General features: G+C 38.3%; 1 protein-coding gene across 7 annotated transcripts in view; it reads right to left on the reverse strand.

Moving 5' to 3' along the window:
• Nucleotides 1–16,356, reverse strand: part of ATF2 (activating transcription factor 2) — a 96,307-nt gene that overhangs the window by 21,256 nt on the left and 58,695 nt on the right. For all 7 annotated transcript variants that reach the window (XM_055108794.2, XM_055108796.2, XM_008977985.6 and 4 more), the window contains one exon: nucleotides 3,927–4,076. In XM_055108794.2, the coding sequence (XP_054964769.1) occupies nucleotides 3,927–4,076 (150 nt within the window). The remainder of the gene's footprint in view (nucleotides 1–3,926; nucleotides 4,077–16,356) is intronic.

Here is a 16,356-nt window from a genome sequence, read left to right on the forward strand (position 1 = left end):
ATGTATAATATTTTCATTTACATACAAATATGAAAAAATTTAAAACACAATACAAATGATATATAGAAATATTTTTCCAAGTATATTTTAACAGATTTTATTATATTATTAAATCCCTGGAAAACTGATTATAAATTTCTCAAAACGTTTAATAACTTCCTATTTAAATTCATGATAGAAAACCATGATTTCTATGCTATTTTTAAATTAAATATCTCACATTAAATGCCAATTTTCTTAAAATTTGTTTCTCTAAAGTTATGGAGTGAAAATATATATATTCTTTGGTATATTCAGCTTTTCTTCAGTTTGTGAAATTTAGGGTCAGTCTTTTTCTAAGGGTCAAGTTCTTATATTTATTAATACTCATTTTTCTGGTAGGGAGAATCCCACAGGAGCCTTAATTTTCATTTTAATTGTTCCCTCTGCTCCCCAATGAATCAGCTTGGTTATCTCAGATTAGTAAGAGAAAGAAATCTTCAGTCACCAGTAATATTGTCTAATGTATAAGACTATAAAACAATAGGTATCTTCAAGTCTTTCACAAACCCCAAAACTGTGCCACAGAACAAATGAATATGGGTGTCAAAAAATGAACTCTTGGCCGGGCGTGGTGGCTCATGCCTGTAATCCCAGCACTCTGGGAGGCCAAGGCGGGTGGATCACTTGAGGTCAGGAGTTCGAGACCAGCCTGGCCAACATGGTGAAAACCAGTCTCTATTAAAATACAAAAAAATTAGCTGGGCGTGGTGGTGCATGCCTATAATCCTAGATAATTGGGAGGCTGAGGCACGAGAATCACTTGAACTCGGGAGGCAGAGGTTGCAGTGAGTCAAGATAACACCACTGCACGCCAGCCTGGGCAATACAGCGAGACTCAGTCTCAAAAAATACGAAAAAAAAAAAAAACAAAGAAAGAAGAAAATGAGCTCTTGGAAATGGTGCAGAGAAAAGAACACTTTGTGGCTACAGGCACACTATCCAAAGGAGAAGCCTGAAAACAATCTTTTACCTATAATTTATTATATTTAAAAATGGTATGCACAAATAAAATTTCTTTTCTCCTAATCTATGTAATACAAGTCTTATATAAAGCTCAAGATAAATTCTGCAGGTAAATTACCAAACTATTTTTCACTCTAACAAATTCCAAAAAATAAAGTTATCATTTCTTTGTCCAAATAACTAGCATTACAAAGAGAGTTATTTCATGTATAAAGTATTTCACGCCTGGGCAACATAGCAAAACCTCATCTCTACAAATAATTTAAAAAATTAGCCAAGTGCGGTGGCATGTGCTTGTGGTCCTAGTTACTCAAGAGGCTGAGGTGGGAGAGGATTGCTTGAGCCTGGGAAGTCGAGGCTGCAGTGAGCCATGATCGCACCACTGTACTCCAGCATGGGCAACAGAGGAAGATCCCGTCTCAAAAAAGAAATATTTTAATTGTAATAAAGATTAAGCATTTAAATTAGAGCGTTTCTTTTACTTACATAATTGCAACTTAATGTTTTAGAAAAATATTTCTATGGCTGGCTTCAAGATTTGCAATCTTGAAATGTTTTTCTTCATCCTCCTATTTTTCTTTTTCTTTTTTTTTTTTTTGAGATGGAGTCTCGCTCTGTGGCCCAGGCTGGAGTGCAATGACGTGATCTTGGCTCACTACAACTTCCGCCTCCTGGGTTCCAAGTGATTCTCCTACTCAGCCTCCCGAGTAGCTCGGATTACAGGTGCCCGCCACCACACCCAGCTTAATTTTTGTATTTTTAGTAGAGACGGGGTTTCACCAGGTTGTGGTCTCGAACTCCTGACCTCAGGTGATCCACCCGCCTCAGGCTCCCAAAGTGCTGGGATTATAGGCGTGAGCCACAACCTCCTATTTTTCTTATTGAGAATGGCAGGTTTTTTCTTTTACTCATCTGGCTGAATAAGAGAGAACAGTTTATTTTTGTTTTTAATTGATTTAACTCATTATAGCAAAGACTAATCATAAGTACTAGCAGAATAACAGAAGCTTAATTTCTGCTACTCAGAGTTACATTTGTATATTTTTATGTCTACCAAGGATTGGAGGCTTCTTAGAAGTGTATACTGCTCCTTCTCTCCCCATGTCTATTAATTCATTCTATTTCATTCAGAAAATCCTTATAGGAACTATTCTAGAAACTAAGTATAGCAGTGAACAAACAGATAAAGTCCTACCCTCATGGGGCTTCCATCCAATACAATAACATATAAAGATATAAATAAAAATTAGATCCAGGGAAACTATAGTTAGTGCAAGAAAGTAAGGACAATAAATTATATTCATTTTTTAAAAATAACCCTTTAAAAATGTAAAAAATCATACTTAACTTGCAGACCACACAAAACACCCATGGGTTGCATATGGCCTGTGAATCATTGTTAAACCCTGAGGTATAACATTAACACATATACACAATCACTCAGCCCCTCATTTTCCCTTTTGGTCCCTAAGTAAAGTTGGTTAGTGGATGACAACCACAACTACATTTCATTATATATTAAGTTTTTAAAAGACAAGATACAGTTATGTAAATACCTATGCTTAGGTGGCAATCTAAAACTTGTTTATATGTGTTTCTTTGATTGAAAACTTTTGCTTTTTAATGCCAATGCTAATATTCTTCAAGTAAAGATAAAAGGTCTAAATAGAATTCTGAAACATTTAACAGGAGTACAATAATCCTTTACTAGAAAGAATTAGAAAAGCACTGCAGGCATATAACAATATCAATCATCTCATAGGCAGTCACAAACTAGAGATAAGTGAAAGGGGTCTCTAGTATAAATAGCTGCCATAAAGCATATTTGCTCCTTTGGTGATGTTTCACAAGTTTTAATTCAAGAATCATTTGATTTATGTTAGTAATGTAATACCTACATATGTGTGTATATGTGTGAATATTTATCTACCTATTTCTCTAAAAGACTTCTGATTACCTACAAGTGAGATAAGGTTACTTATACAAATAAATAACAAAGAGTAATGTTTTACAATGAGTGAGCAAATATTAAAAGCAGAAACAAGAATTATTTGTTCTGCTAGTAACGGAAACAGAAAAAACATCTGCCTCTTTGGGACATACACACTTTAATGGTTGTAGATGGCAACACAATACTGAAATATGATATGCATTGTAATCATAAACATATGGCATTTTAGGAAAAAGGAAAATCAATAATTTTTTAAGAAGAGATCCAAAAAGATTCTTTAGAAATCTTAGCTTTGCTACTTGAAAAACAACGTAAGATTTAGTTACATACATTTCTGAAGAACACAGCATCTCTTAACAAAGAAGTTGCTATTGTCTATAAAATTTACAGAACTTAACCTATTAAATTTTCCTATAACATCAATACTTTGGTTACATAGGAGAACAGTTCAAATCAAATCTGTTTACGCCACAGCAAGAAAAAATATCTAGTGTTAATAGTTACAGTTTATGTCAAATTTGTAGTTTTGGATAATAAGAAAATAAGATACAATTTCATTCTTCTCACTATAAGGTTCTAATATTATTTTTCTGGTTATATAACTATTTTCCAAAGTCATAACTCTATAAACTTCTTCAATCAGGAAATAGTAAAGGAAATTTCTCAAAGCAGTATTCAGTTTCACTGTCCTAAAATCAACAGAAAAAGATGTTTTCTTTAAAAAGAATTGTGACCAACATATATGGACACCCACAGAAATATTTGCAGGTGTCCTGAACAGAAAAACTGCTCTATTATGTCTATTTTTGTATCAATACTTGTATACTGAGCTACCTTTTCCTGAGGCTTTTGATACATCTTTGGAATAACAACATGACCAGAGTAATATTTTTTAAATAAGCCGTAAGTTACACTGTACTTTTCTGTTTAAAGATGACAGAGTGCTGAATAATAAAAACAACACACATACCGGAGTTTCTGTAGTGGATGTGGCTGGCTGTTGTAATGACTGTGGTCGAGATTCCTCTGACTGAGTCCTAACCAATCCGCTACCATGACCTTTGACAGTATCACCATTGGTAACTGGAGGATGTTGCTGGGTCAAAGCAGCTTTTAATCTCTGAAATGCAAACACCATTAAAAATTTTTTTTAAGTCCTTAAAGATCATCATGAATATCAACAAGACAAACAATAACACCTTAGGTAGTTTCCCTGAGTCCTTTTGCCTAGTACTACTAGAGGATTCTGTATTTTGCTGTTCCTAGTGAATTTTGAGAAAATAATAATAAAGGCCTTAAAAATGTAACATCATGTCATTGTCCAAGTAAGCACTGGCACCAAACCTGCAAAGAGATCAAATGGGCCCAAACTGAGCCTCCTCCAAGAACCTACAGCTGGGTTTGTCTCTCTTAGGTTTTCCCTGTCCCCAGTAAGCAGATCTAGTTCTCTTTTGCTGTTGCAGGTTTGCCAGTTAATTATTGGATTGTACTGGACTCACATTCAGAGCATGACAGATCTAGTATTAGAATGAGGCCCTAGATATTTATGTCTACCACTTTATCAAGCAACAATTTGAATGAAGCTTATTATGCTATCAATAAAAATTTGTCATATGCAACTATTTTATCTCCCAACCAGTTAGTAAGCTCTCTAAGAGCAGAGATTATCTTATACTTTTGGGTATTCCTTTTAGCAACTGATATAATGATTTGCTACATAGGTACAAAACAAACATATCTGTTAACTGATAGAAATTGGTTTCTTTAGTGAAAATGGTCATATGTGATCTTTAAGGTGGTTTTGTTATGATCTGTAAATATGAAATAATTTGCAAAGATAATCAGACCACAGTATCTCAGCAATGAAAGGGACTTCAGGGATCCAACAGACCTGAGACTATTATTGCTGATACTGTTCTTAATAACTGAGATGTAGTTCTTGGGCCCCAAATACATATTATTACAGGAATTGGAGTCAGAGTTATGTGTATTACACTTTCCTAAGATTCTTATAGAGGTGCATCTTTGAGGGGATGGAGGCTAATAAGAGAGTGAGAGTGAGTGCAACTGAGAGACAAAAGAGAGATAGAGATGTGAGAACCATGTTGCAGCCTACCCAGTGCTTCCCAAACTTCTTAGAAATAAATAACTGTCTGGGGTGTTAAGTGTTAAGAACACATATTCTTGGCAATCTTTTCCTTTCTTCCTTCCCTGAGTACAGCAGAAAGGGGTGAGTGAGAGAAGAGCTTTTAAAAAAGACCCCCAAATAATACCAGTACAAGTATTTCCATTCACTTCAACTAAGAACAATTCAGAAATTTTTATAACTATTTCAAAACTTGTAATTTCTTCCTTTTCATCTAGGCCTATCTTCTTACTGTCTATCATATGTGATCCAGATCCCATAAAAACTGAAGCATATATGAAAAGATCACCGGAATTTCAACTGAGGCAGTAATTATGCGTGAACAAATGTTAGTGGACATTTTCTCTCTCTTGCGAATCACCGTATATTCTGGGTGTGATTTTTAAAATAAAGTCAATTTGTAAAAAGAAAAGTTTTTTCTTGAGATATAAGTTACACATAGCAAGTTAACTCTGTTTAGTGTACAATCCTATTAAATTTCTTTTTTTTTTTTTTTTAAGAGGGAGTCTCGCCTGTCGCCCAGGCTGGAGGGCAGTGGCATGATCTTAGCTCACTGCAACCTTCACCTTCACGGTTCAAGCAATTCTCCTGCCTTAGCCTCCTGAGGAGCTGGGATTACAGGTGCATGCCACCACGCCCGGCTCATTTTTGTATTTTTAATAGAGACAGGGTTTTGCCATGTTGGCCAGGCTGGTCTTGAACTCCTGACCTCAAGTGATCCACCCTCCTCGGCCTCCTAAAATTCTGGGATTACAGGTGTGAGCCATCGTGCCTGGCCTCTATTGAATTTTAACAAACAAATACACTCATGCAACCTACCCTACAATCAGGATACACAGCAGTTTTACCACAATAAAATCCTCATGCCCTTTCCTGTCATACTCTCCTTCTACTCCCTGGCCCTGGAAACGACTGATCTGTTTTCTGATCCCAAGAGTTTTGTCTCTTCCAGAAGATCACATACTTGGAAACATACATTGTATAGCCTTTTGAATCTGGCTTCTTTCCCTTAGCACAATGCAGTTGAGATTCACCTGTGTTGTTGTATTATCTGTAGTTTTTTAATGAGTTTTTAATTGTATAGTATCCCCATTTTACACTTTAGGAAACCAGATATCATTTGCTCAAGGATGCAGAGCTGTTAAGCTAGTTCAAATCCTGGATATAAACCCAGATCTCTTTAATTTCAAGTGTAAAATATTTCCATGGCACCATGCTGCATACTTTATCCTTGGTGCTACCAGAAAACACAGGGAAAACTCAAGACAGAGAGTCTGAAACTTTGTGGCTTAATGATTCAAAAAACAATCATAAGGATTTAGAGTGCCAAACCTGTTACTCCAACTGCTAAGCCAGGATCAGGCATGTTTTCTCCCTCTTTTCTGACAGACTACTTCTTTATGAATTATAAAAAGTACCACTTATGTAATATCCTAGTGCTTTCACTGATTAGAACATGCAATGTACTATGGTCTTATAAAGCTGAGAATACACTTTAGGTTCAGAACCTAACTCTACCTCAAACTATCTGTGACTTTGAACAAATCATTGATCTTTGAGTCTCAATTTCTTTACCTATAAAACTGGGAATAATAACTTCCTTGCAGAGTTGAGTTGAAAAATAAATATAACATGTAAAACTATCTGACTCGTAAAAGAATTTTTCAGATGTCAGTTTCCTTATTTCTTTTTTTTTTTTTTTTTTTTTTGAGACGGAGTCTCGCTCTGTCGCCCAGGCTGGAGTGCAGTGGCGCGATCTCGGCTCACTGCAAGCTCCGCCTCCCGGGTTCACGCCATTCTCCTGCCTCAGCCTCCCGAGTAGCTGGGACTACAGGCGCCCGCTACCACGCCCGGCTAATTTTTTGTATTTTTAGTAGAGACGGGGTTTCACCGTGTTAGCCAGGATGGTCTCGATCTCCTGACCTCGTGATCCGCCCGCCTCGGCCTCCCAAAGTGCTGGGATTACAGGCGTGAGCCACCGCGCCCGGCCTCCTTATTTCTTTTAAGAATACTATTGAGGCCTCTATTTTCTTAGCACGGAGGTCCAAAGAATCAGGATAGTTCCTATGTTTCTGAATTTTCAAAATATCCCTAAGGGTCATCTTAAGCATTGGTTTGATCCCAAACATATTTTATATATGAGATGTAAAAAGTAAACTAGAGGTTCCTCTTCAAAGACTCTCCTCCCCATCTAATTAGGAATAAATAGTAACTTCTCTTAGAAGCAAAATTTATTCAAAGACCTGTGCTAACATTCAAATATCTGCTAGCCGTAATAAAGAAATCAATGTACTTTATGTTCTTAGCTCCCACAATTTACCTACATATTTGCCCTGGCATGCGTATACTGGTCCAAGTAAGCATTAGGTCATAGCCTGTTCCTCTTCCTTATTTGAAGGTGTTTTTACCTTTCTCAGCATTCCACAAGTTACTTCCTCCTTCCTTTGTTCTCCTCTGCCTTTGCCTCTTTTAAAACTTCTAAGTTGCTAGCCAATCAGGACAAATACAGAATGTGAGGTCCCATTCCAGCCAATGGAAACTGGACACGGCAGTAGGGTGGATGCGTCAGGTTATAAATGACCCTGTCTCCTTTGTTCGGTGTACTCTCATGGGAAAAGTGCTGGCGAGTGTACCCTTTCTGCAGAAAGTAAAAAAATTGGCCTTGCTGAAGAAATTAAATTTATGTTCAAGTGCTATTTCTTTACAGCACCGGGGAACAAGTAAGCATTCCTAACAGAGACATGCTCAAGACCATAAGAAAAACTGAATTTTTTAGAATCAAGACAAGATTCCTAGTTCCTTTTCTAAACAATCAGAAACAACTATATTAGTAGCTAAAACATAGGAAATTAGGACCCTAATAATTGATGGGATAATGTGGAAGTGGATGGATTAAAACTGAAATTAAATGAGGGACTAAAGTAGTAGCTGGCTAGAACCAGACAGGAATACTTAGGAAAACGATCAAGAAGTATTTAAAGTAGAAAGACCTGAGTTGGAAAAGTGTGGGTCAGAACAAAGGGAGAGAGTCTTGGGAGGTCGCCAGTCTGCATATTTATATATTTTATAAATAGAATGTTAGACATCAAAATACCATGACTAGTACCCAGTCTATAGTGATAAATTGGGGCTTTCATTTCTAGTTTTAAAATGTGCACAAATATAACTAGAAGTAGAAATGTGAGGCTTAGTAAATTATGTGTTTGGAAAAGATTTTTAAGTTCTTAGGTAGAAATTATCATAGAATTGAAGAGCATTTAAAGTTTTACAGTGAAGAGCTTAACTCTCAGAATTAATGAAATACAGTAACTGCACATAGGGGAGCCTGAAGTACATAAACATCACTCTCTTGAATAATCTTTAGTAGGGCAAGTTACTACCTTATAAAGCACTTAAAAGCAGCATCAGTATTCATTCATTATCCTTCCTTGACTGCCCTAGGGTATACAGTACTCATCCAGTGAGGAAGCTCTAATGTTTGCTCCATGCTGTTACATTGATTACAATGGGTCTGACTTGAAAAGTATGCCAGTGGGTATACAACAGAAGAAAAAGATTTTAAGGGTTAATTAACACTGTTCTAAACTGTCCATTAATTTTTCTAAAACTACAACAAAAATGCACATACGCTAAAAAAATTAGAGTTAGGTCAAAAAAGCAGTCACTAAATATCATTCATATAAATTTTACAATTAATGTAAGGATATCTACAATCCAGCCATACATATTTGTTAGGAGCATTTGAAGAAGGCCAAATACTTTGGTTTAAAAAAAAAAATCAATGAAAACAAATGTAATGAACATTTATTTTACAATAGAATTTTGGAGCTAGCAGACATAATGAAAGTCAATTAGTCCAATCACCATCTTACAGATACAGAAACTCCAAAAAACTGAAGTTACTTCCCAGAATCAAAGTTAGCAGAGATAAAACCAGAAATTCTATTTGTTGACTCCCAGTTCACCAAACATATTCTAAACAAAAGCTTTGCCAAACTGGAGCTCTAGTCTAATGTTAAATTTTCTAAATCTATTAGTAATCAATTAAGTTAAGCATCTGATATTGGTCAGTCCATTACTAAGATCAAAAATCTCTCTCAATAGACAAATCTAATATATGTAAATAAGGATTAAGTACTCTAAGAAGTAAAGATTGAGCACTCATAAAAATTAAAGATTTAAGGTGGGGTGTGATGGCTTATGCCTGTAATCTCAGCACTTTGGGAGGCCAAGGCAGGACTCCTTGAGCCCAGGAGTTCCACATCAGCCTGGGCAATATGGTAAAACTCCATTTCTACAAAAAACTTAAAAATTAGCCAGGTGTGGTGGTGCATGCCTGTAGTCCCAACTACTCAGGAGGCTGAGGCAGGAGGTTTGCTTGAGCCCAGAAGTTTGAGGCTGCAGTGAGCTCTGGCCTGGGCAACAGAGCAAGACCCTGACTCAAAAAAAAGAGAGAGAAAAAAAGGAGGACTTTACAAGGTCTATATTATCCAACCTGTACAAGAAAACTTAGGCATAATTTTAATTTAAAGTAAAGGTAGACTTTGTTTGATAAACAAAAATGTCTTATGTTTCTATGAAACAGACCAGTATTTTAATGTTTAATTTTCAGTGATGTAAAGTTCAACTACTATACTGAAAACTCTTTTTCTTAGAGAGATATAGATTGTTTCAATTAATTAAAGGATGAATAATTTGTTGTGCTGACCAATCTGACACATTCGCTTTAAGAGGTGATCTCCTAGAAATAATTGTCATTCAAGTTCTATGTTGCACCCTTGAAAATAAATTTTATCACATCTGTCAGAACTTAGTAGTAAGAACAAAGTACTCCATCACAGTTCAAAGAAAAAAGATAATGTTCTCTAGAAACAATTTATGAAAAAGTCAGATCCATATTTCATATGTGCCACAAAAGCTCATCAGAGTAATAACCCTCCTTCTCCTGGGTGTTATCCTACCATCTGCTGCTCTATTACTTATCTTTATTTTGCAACTAATTAACAGCATAATCTTCTAAATTCAGCAAGTTAATTATCATTATTGTGGTCTTTGCAGCATCATCAGTCCTCATGAAATCTTGTCTCCCCACCCCCAGAGAACACATGAAAATCAAGTAGGTTGAGAGAGGGTCTGTTTCTTTGGAGTGGGCTCATTAGGTATTTGCTGATTAGCTCGGCATGCAGAGGCAGGTCAGAAGAATTCTGCTGAACATGAGGTTCCATGCAGGGCCCAACCAAGTTAATGTAGGTTTCTGAACATTTGCCAAGATGCCCTCTGTCAGCTCTCAGTAGAAACCCCCTGCAGAAAACCTACTGGCTACCCACTGTGTGCAAAGATATTTCTCAGTTTGTCACACATCTTAAAAAAAAAAAAAAAAAAAAAGATTCTGGAGGATACTATTTAAATACTTTACTAAATCTTAAAATTCCCAGATGATTAACATTTTCTTATTCAGAAGAGCTGCTTTTTGATTACAAATATTACAAAAGAAAATTGTTTTATTAGAAGAGTAATATGATTTACGGGCTTAATGACAAACAAAACCCTGAAACCAAAATTTAGTGACAACTAGTCTAATTCTGTAGAAAATTATATCCTGGGAATTTTTCTGTTGTATTAAAAAGTACTATATAGTCTTTCATTTTTCGGTCCCTATCGACATTTAACACATTCTTACTTTTCCAAAGGCTTAAAGTTCTTAAAAATTAAAAAATACAAGCTTACTCTGAAGACTTTTTTTTTTTTTTGGCAGAAAAGAAAGATCTTATTTCAGTATTCACAGCACACACAAACACAATGCATACATAATATCTTCCTGGAAAGGCACTGAACATCTGAAAATCAGAGAATTACAAAAACATCCTATGTTAGCATACAAAGTAAATTTCTCTTTAGCTGTAGTGTGCTACTCATTCTTCCATGTTCCAATCCCATTATTTTTAACCACAGGTCATTTTAGCAGAATCACTACTGCTACAATATACAGCATGTTATTAACAGATTGTGATCATAAAGGTCTAATAAATTCTTGAGAGAGATGCAGAACCCCAAAAGGATGATGTTTAAAATACTTTCAAAGATCTGAAAACAACAAAGTAAAATCCAACAAAAGCAGTAAAAGAAGAAATTACAAGTTTTAAGGTGGTGGCGGGGTAGGGGGGGCAGTGCACCAACAGGTGAAGAGTCAGAAAAATCACTTAATGTGTAACATGAATCTAGGGAATGTGAGCTGGGAACCACTTATTTGGATAACTTGGACTTGGAGTTCTATCTTTAAGGCATGAAAGAATCAAGTTCTGTGACCATTTATCTGGTCATTAAGAAAGCTCTGTGCACTGGGATACGAACCCATCTTCAATGTTCTTCAGTTGGGATGACAGAATTGTTTATATGGTGAGTCTTCTTAAGCCCACTGAAGCTTAAAAAAGTAAACCAATACCACTGACATTTTAATTTCAAACTTAAATTTCAAATAAACTATACCTATTTGGTATTTTACGTTCTACAAGTGTCTAATCTAACTTGCCAAGTGGAATAACACATTACCCTTGGACTTTAAGTGAAAATGTTTAATTAAGAGATTGACTTGGGCCTGTGATTTTAGTTGTAAGTGCTGAGATAATGGGCCTGTGATTTTAGTTGTAAGTGCTGAGATAATCTTAAGTAAGCTTCTAAATAATTAACGAATATTTAAGAAAACTATGTATCACTAAGTTTAGTTAAATTTAAGAATTATTAAAGTACTTAAGAAAGTCAGACAATTGAGAGAATTATTGAGTACATAGCTTTACATGTATATAGCTTAGCATGTTTAAGATTATATTTTAAGCTCTTTAAAAGCAATCATCACATAACTGTACATGTAAATTGCCTTGAGAACTTAGGAAAGCACTAGGTTTTTAAACTTGTAATCTTAATAAATCTTATATTATTTTTTAAAAGTAGTCCCTGAATAATCATTATGTGTACAAGTCACCATCAAGGGCATTAAAATCTGCCCCCCCCCAAAAAATATGAAATCAAAACCCAAAACAAAATAGCTCATTGATAAAATACAATCCTAATTGCTACACATGCTGGAAAAGAAAACCATAATGGTCTTCTTAGAAGAACATTCTTTTTTGACTCTCCTGATGGCCACTGAACACATTTGCAAGAAAAATCTCAAAATTTAAGATCATGTCTATTGAATTTCTTAGAACCCAAGAAATGTTTGCCATGTAACAATTGATAGAAATAGCTGTTAAATGATGTTGTTAATATAAAAAGAATATTGAAGTGTGAAATAATTTCTATGCAACAAAAAAATTCAAGTAACCAGAATTCCCTTATCCAGTACACTGACATTTTAAGTTACCAGTTCAGGCTACCGTACCAGCACAGCAATATCTACTGTTTCACAAATGAGCTGAAATAAATAGCTATGATCTATTAGAAAATGGAAATAAAGGAAAATCAAATATACCAAAGATGGTAAGTTCCCAAACCACAATGTAATTAAAATATAAATCAATATGAAAAAGATAAATAGAAAAGCCTTGAAATATTTGGAAATTATATAGTGCACTTCTAAATAACTCACAGGTCAAAGAAGAAATCACAGGAGAAATTTAAAAAGTAATGACAATAAAAGTATAGCATATCAAAATTTGTGCACAGAGGAAATTTTATAGCTTTAAATGTCTATATTAGAAAAAAGATTTAAATAGATAATCTAAGCTTCTACTTTAAGAAACCCAAAAAAGATAAGCAAATTAAGCTTAATTAAGTAGGAGAAAACAAATATTAAAGACAAAAGTAAGTCAATGGGAGTATAAACATACCATTAAGAAAAATAAAGGCAAGCTACACACTAACAGAAAATAGACAGTAGAAATATACGTACCTCTCTCTCTAACAAAAACCTTATATCCAGTGTAAATAAAGAATTCCAGGCTGAGTGCAGTAGCTCACGCCTGTAATCGCAGCACTTTGGGAAGCCGAGGCAGGTGGATCACCTTAGGTCAGGAGTTTGAGACCAGCCTGGCCAACATGATGAAACCCATCTCTAAAAATACAAAAATTAGCTGGGTGTGGTGGCAGGTGACTGTAATCCCAGCTACTAGGAGGCTGAGGCAGGAGAATCGCTTGAACCTGGGAAGGGGAGGCTGCAGTGAGCCAAGATCTCACCACTGCACTCCAGCCTGAGTGACAAAGAGAAAGACTGTCCAAAAACAACAACAAAAAAAGAATTACAGTCAGGTGCAGTGACTCACGCCTGTAATCCCAACACTTTGGGAAGCTGGGGTAGGCAGATCACTTAAGGTCAGGAGTTCGAGACCAGCCTGGCCAACATGGTGAAACCCCATCTCTACTAAAAATACAAAAATTAGCTGCATGTGGTGGCGGAAGCCTGTAATCCCAGCTACTCGGGAGGCTGAGGCAGGAAAACTGCGTGAACCCTGGAGGCAGAGGTTGCAGTGAACTGAGATTGTGCCACTGCACTCCAGCCTGGGGGACAGAGCAAGACTCTGTCTCAAAAATAAATAAATAAAAATAATTATGCAATAATAAAAACAATTGGCTGGGTGCGGTGACTCTCATGCCCGTAATCCCAGTACTTTGGGAGGCCGAGGAGGGTGGATTGCCTGAGCTCAGGAGTTCAAGACAAGCCTGGCAGAGCAATCTTTACAAAAAAATACAAGTAGTCCCAGCTACTTGAGGGGCTAAGGCAGGAGGATCACTTGAGGCTGGGAGATCCAGGCTGCAGTGAGCCAAGATCATGCCACAACACTCCAGCCTGAGTAACAGAGCCAAACCCCGTCTCAATCAATCAATCAATAAAAGAAAAACAACACAATTTTTTAAATGGGCAAAAGACCTCACAACTAATGCCTGGCCAAAAAGGAAATGGAAATTAAAACTATGAGACACTGCTAAACAGCTCTAGAATGTCTATGATTAAAAAGACAGGGAGAACCAAATGTTGACAAGAATGTGGGAACAACTGGAATTCCCATACGCTGCTGGTAGGAATGTAAACCTTTGGGTAAAGGTTTAGCAATTTCTTATAAAGTTAAATGTATACCTACCCTCTGACTCGGCGATTCTACTTTTAGCTGTTTAGTCAATAAAATGAAAATATATGGCCATGAAAAGAGTTATATAAGAATGTGTATGAGACAGACAATTGCTGAGCAGATATCCTCATAGAAGTACGTTTTGTGGCTCCCTCTCCCTCTCCCCACGGTCTCCCTCTCCCTCTCCCCACGGTCTCCCTCTCCCTCTCCCCATGGTCTCCCTCTCCCTCTCCCCATGGTCTCCCTCTCCCTCTCTTTCCACGGTCTCCCTCTGATGCCGAGCCAAAGCTGGACTGTGCTGCCGCCATCTCTGCTCACTGCAACCTCCCTGCCTGATTCTCCTGCCTCAGCCGGCCGAGTGCCTGCGATTGCAGGCACGCGCCGCCACGCCTGACTGGTTTTCGTATTTTTTTTGGTGGAGACGGGGTTTCGCTGTGTTGGCCGGGCTGGTCTCCAGCTCCTAACCGCGAGTGATCTGCCAGCCTCGGCCCCCCAAGGTGCCAGGATTGCAGACGGAGTCTCGTTCACTCAGTGCTCAATGGTGCCCAGGCTGGAGCGCAGTGGCGTGATCTCGGCTCGCTACAACCTCCACCTCCCAGCCGCCTGCCTTGGCCTCCCAAAGTGCCGAGACTGCAGCCTCTGCCTGGCCGCCACCCCGTCTGGGAAGTGAGGAGCGTCTCTGCCTGGCCACCCATCGTCTGGGATGTGAGGAGCCCCTATGCCTGGCTGCCCAGTCTGGGAAGTGAGGAGCGCCTCTTCCCAGCCGCCATCCCATCTAGGAAGTGAGGAGCGTCTCTGCCCAGCCGCCCATCGTCTGAGATGTGGGGAGCGCCTCTGCCCGGCCACGACCCCATCTGGGATGTGAGGAGCCCTGCCGCCCGGCAGCCGCCCCATCTGAGAAGTGAGGAGCCCCTTTGCCTGGCAGCCGCCCCGTCTGAGAAGTGAGGAGCCCCTCCGCCCAGCAGCCGCCCCGTCTGGGAAGCCAGGAGCGTCTCCGTCCAGCAGCCACCCCGTCCAGGAGGGAGGTGGGGGGTCAACCCCCGCCCGGCCAGCCGCCCCGTCCGGGAGGGAGGTGGGGCGTCAGCCCCCGCCCGGCCAGCCGCCCCGTCTGGGAGGGAGGTGGGGGGCGCCTCCGCCTGGCCAGCAGACCCGTCCGGGAGGTGGGGGGCGCCTCTGCCCGGCCGCCCCTTCTGGGAAGTGAGGAGCCCCTTTGCCTGGCCACCACCCCATCTGGGAGGTGTACCCAACAGCTCATTGAGAACGGGCCATGATGACGATGGTGGTTTTGCGGAATAGAAAAGGGGAAAAGGTGGGGAAAAGATAGAGAAATCAGATTGTTGCTGTATCTGTGTAGAAAGAAGTAGACATGGGAGACTTCACTTAGTTCTTCTGTACTAAGAAAAATTCTTCTGCCTTGGGATGCTGTTGATCTATGACCTTACCCCCAATCATGTGCTCTCTGAAACTTGTGCTGTGTCCACTCAGGGTTAAATGGATTAAGGGCGGTGCAAGATGTGCTTTGTTAAACAGATGCGTGAAGGCAGCATGCTCGTTAAGAGTCATCACCACTCCCTAATCTCAAGTACCCAGGGACACAAACACTGCGGAAGGCCGCAGGGTCCTCTGCATAGGAAAACCAGAGACCTTTGTTCACTTGTTTATGTGCTGACCTTCCCTCCACTATTGTCCTATGACCCTGCCAAATCCCCCTCTGCGAGAAACACCCAAGAATGATCAATAAAAAAAAAAAGACTGTGTATGGTAGCTTTATTCACAATAGCTAAACACTAGAAACCATTAAAGTGTCCATGAGCAGGAGAATGGACAAAGAAATTGTGGTATATTCACACAATGGAATACCACTCAGCAATAAAAAGAAGCAAACTGTGATCACTCAACAACATGGATAAATCTGAGACATGCTGAGCTGGACATAAGAGTATAAAGTGGCTATTTATATGAAATTCTATAACTAATCTATGGTTACAAACATCAGAATAGATGGAGTGGACCGATCGGAAAGAGAGAAACTTTTATTCTTTTTAATTTAATTTCCTGATGACCTAAAAGAAACAGTTATTCAGGTTAAGTGTAAAGTTTAACAGTTTCTAAAAATATGGCCTACTCTTGTAAATAAAGGTATTTCTTAAAACTGGATTTGTTCCTTTTGAATTAATTTATAGAAAAAAGTC

This window comes from Pan paniscus, chromosome 13 (assembly GCF_029289425.2).
Source record: "Pan paniscus chromosome 13, NHGRI_mPanPan1-v2.0_pri, whole genome shotgun sequence".
In the NCBI taxonomy this organism is placed as follows: domain Eukaryota; kingdom Metazoa; phylum Chordata; class Mammalia; order Primates; family Hominidae; genus Pan; species Pan paniscus.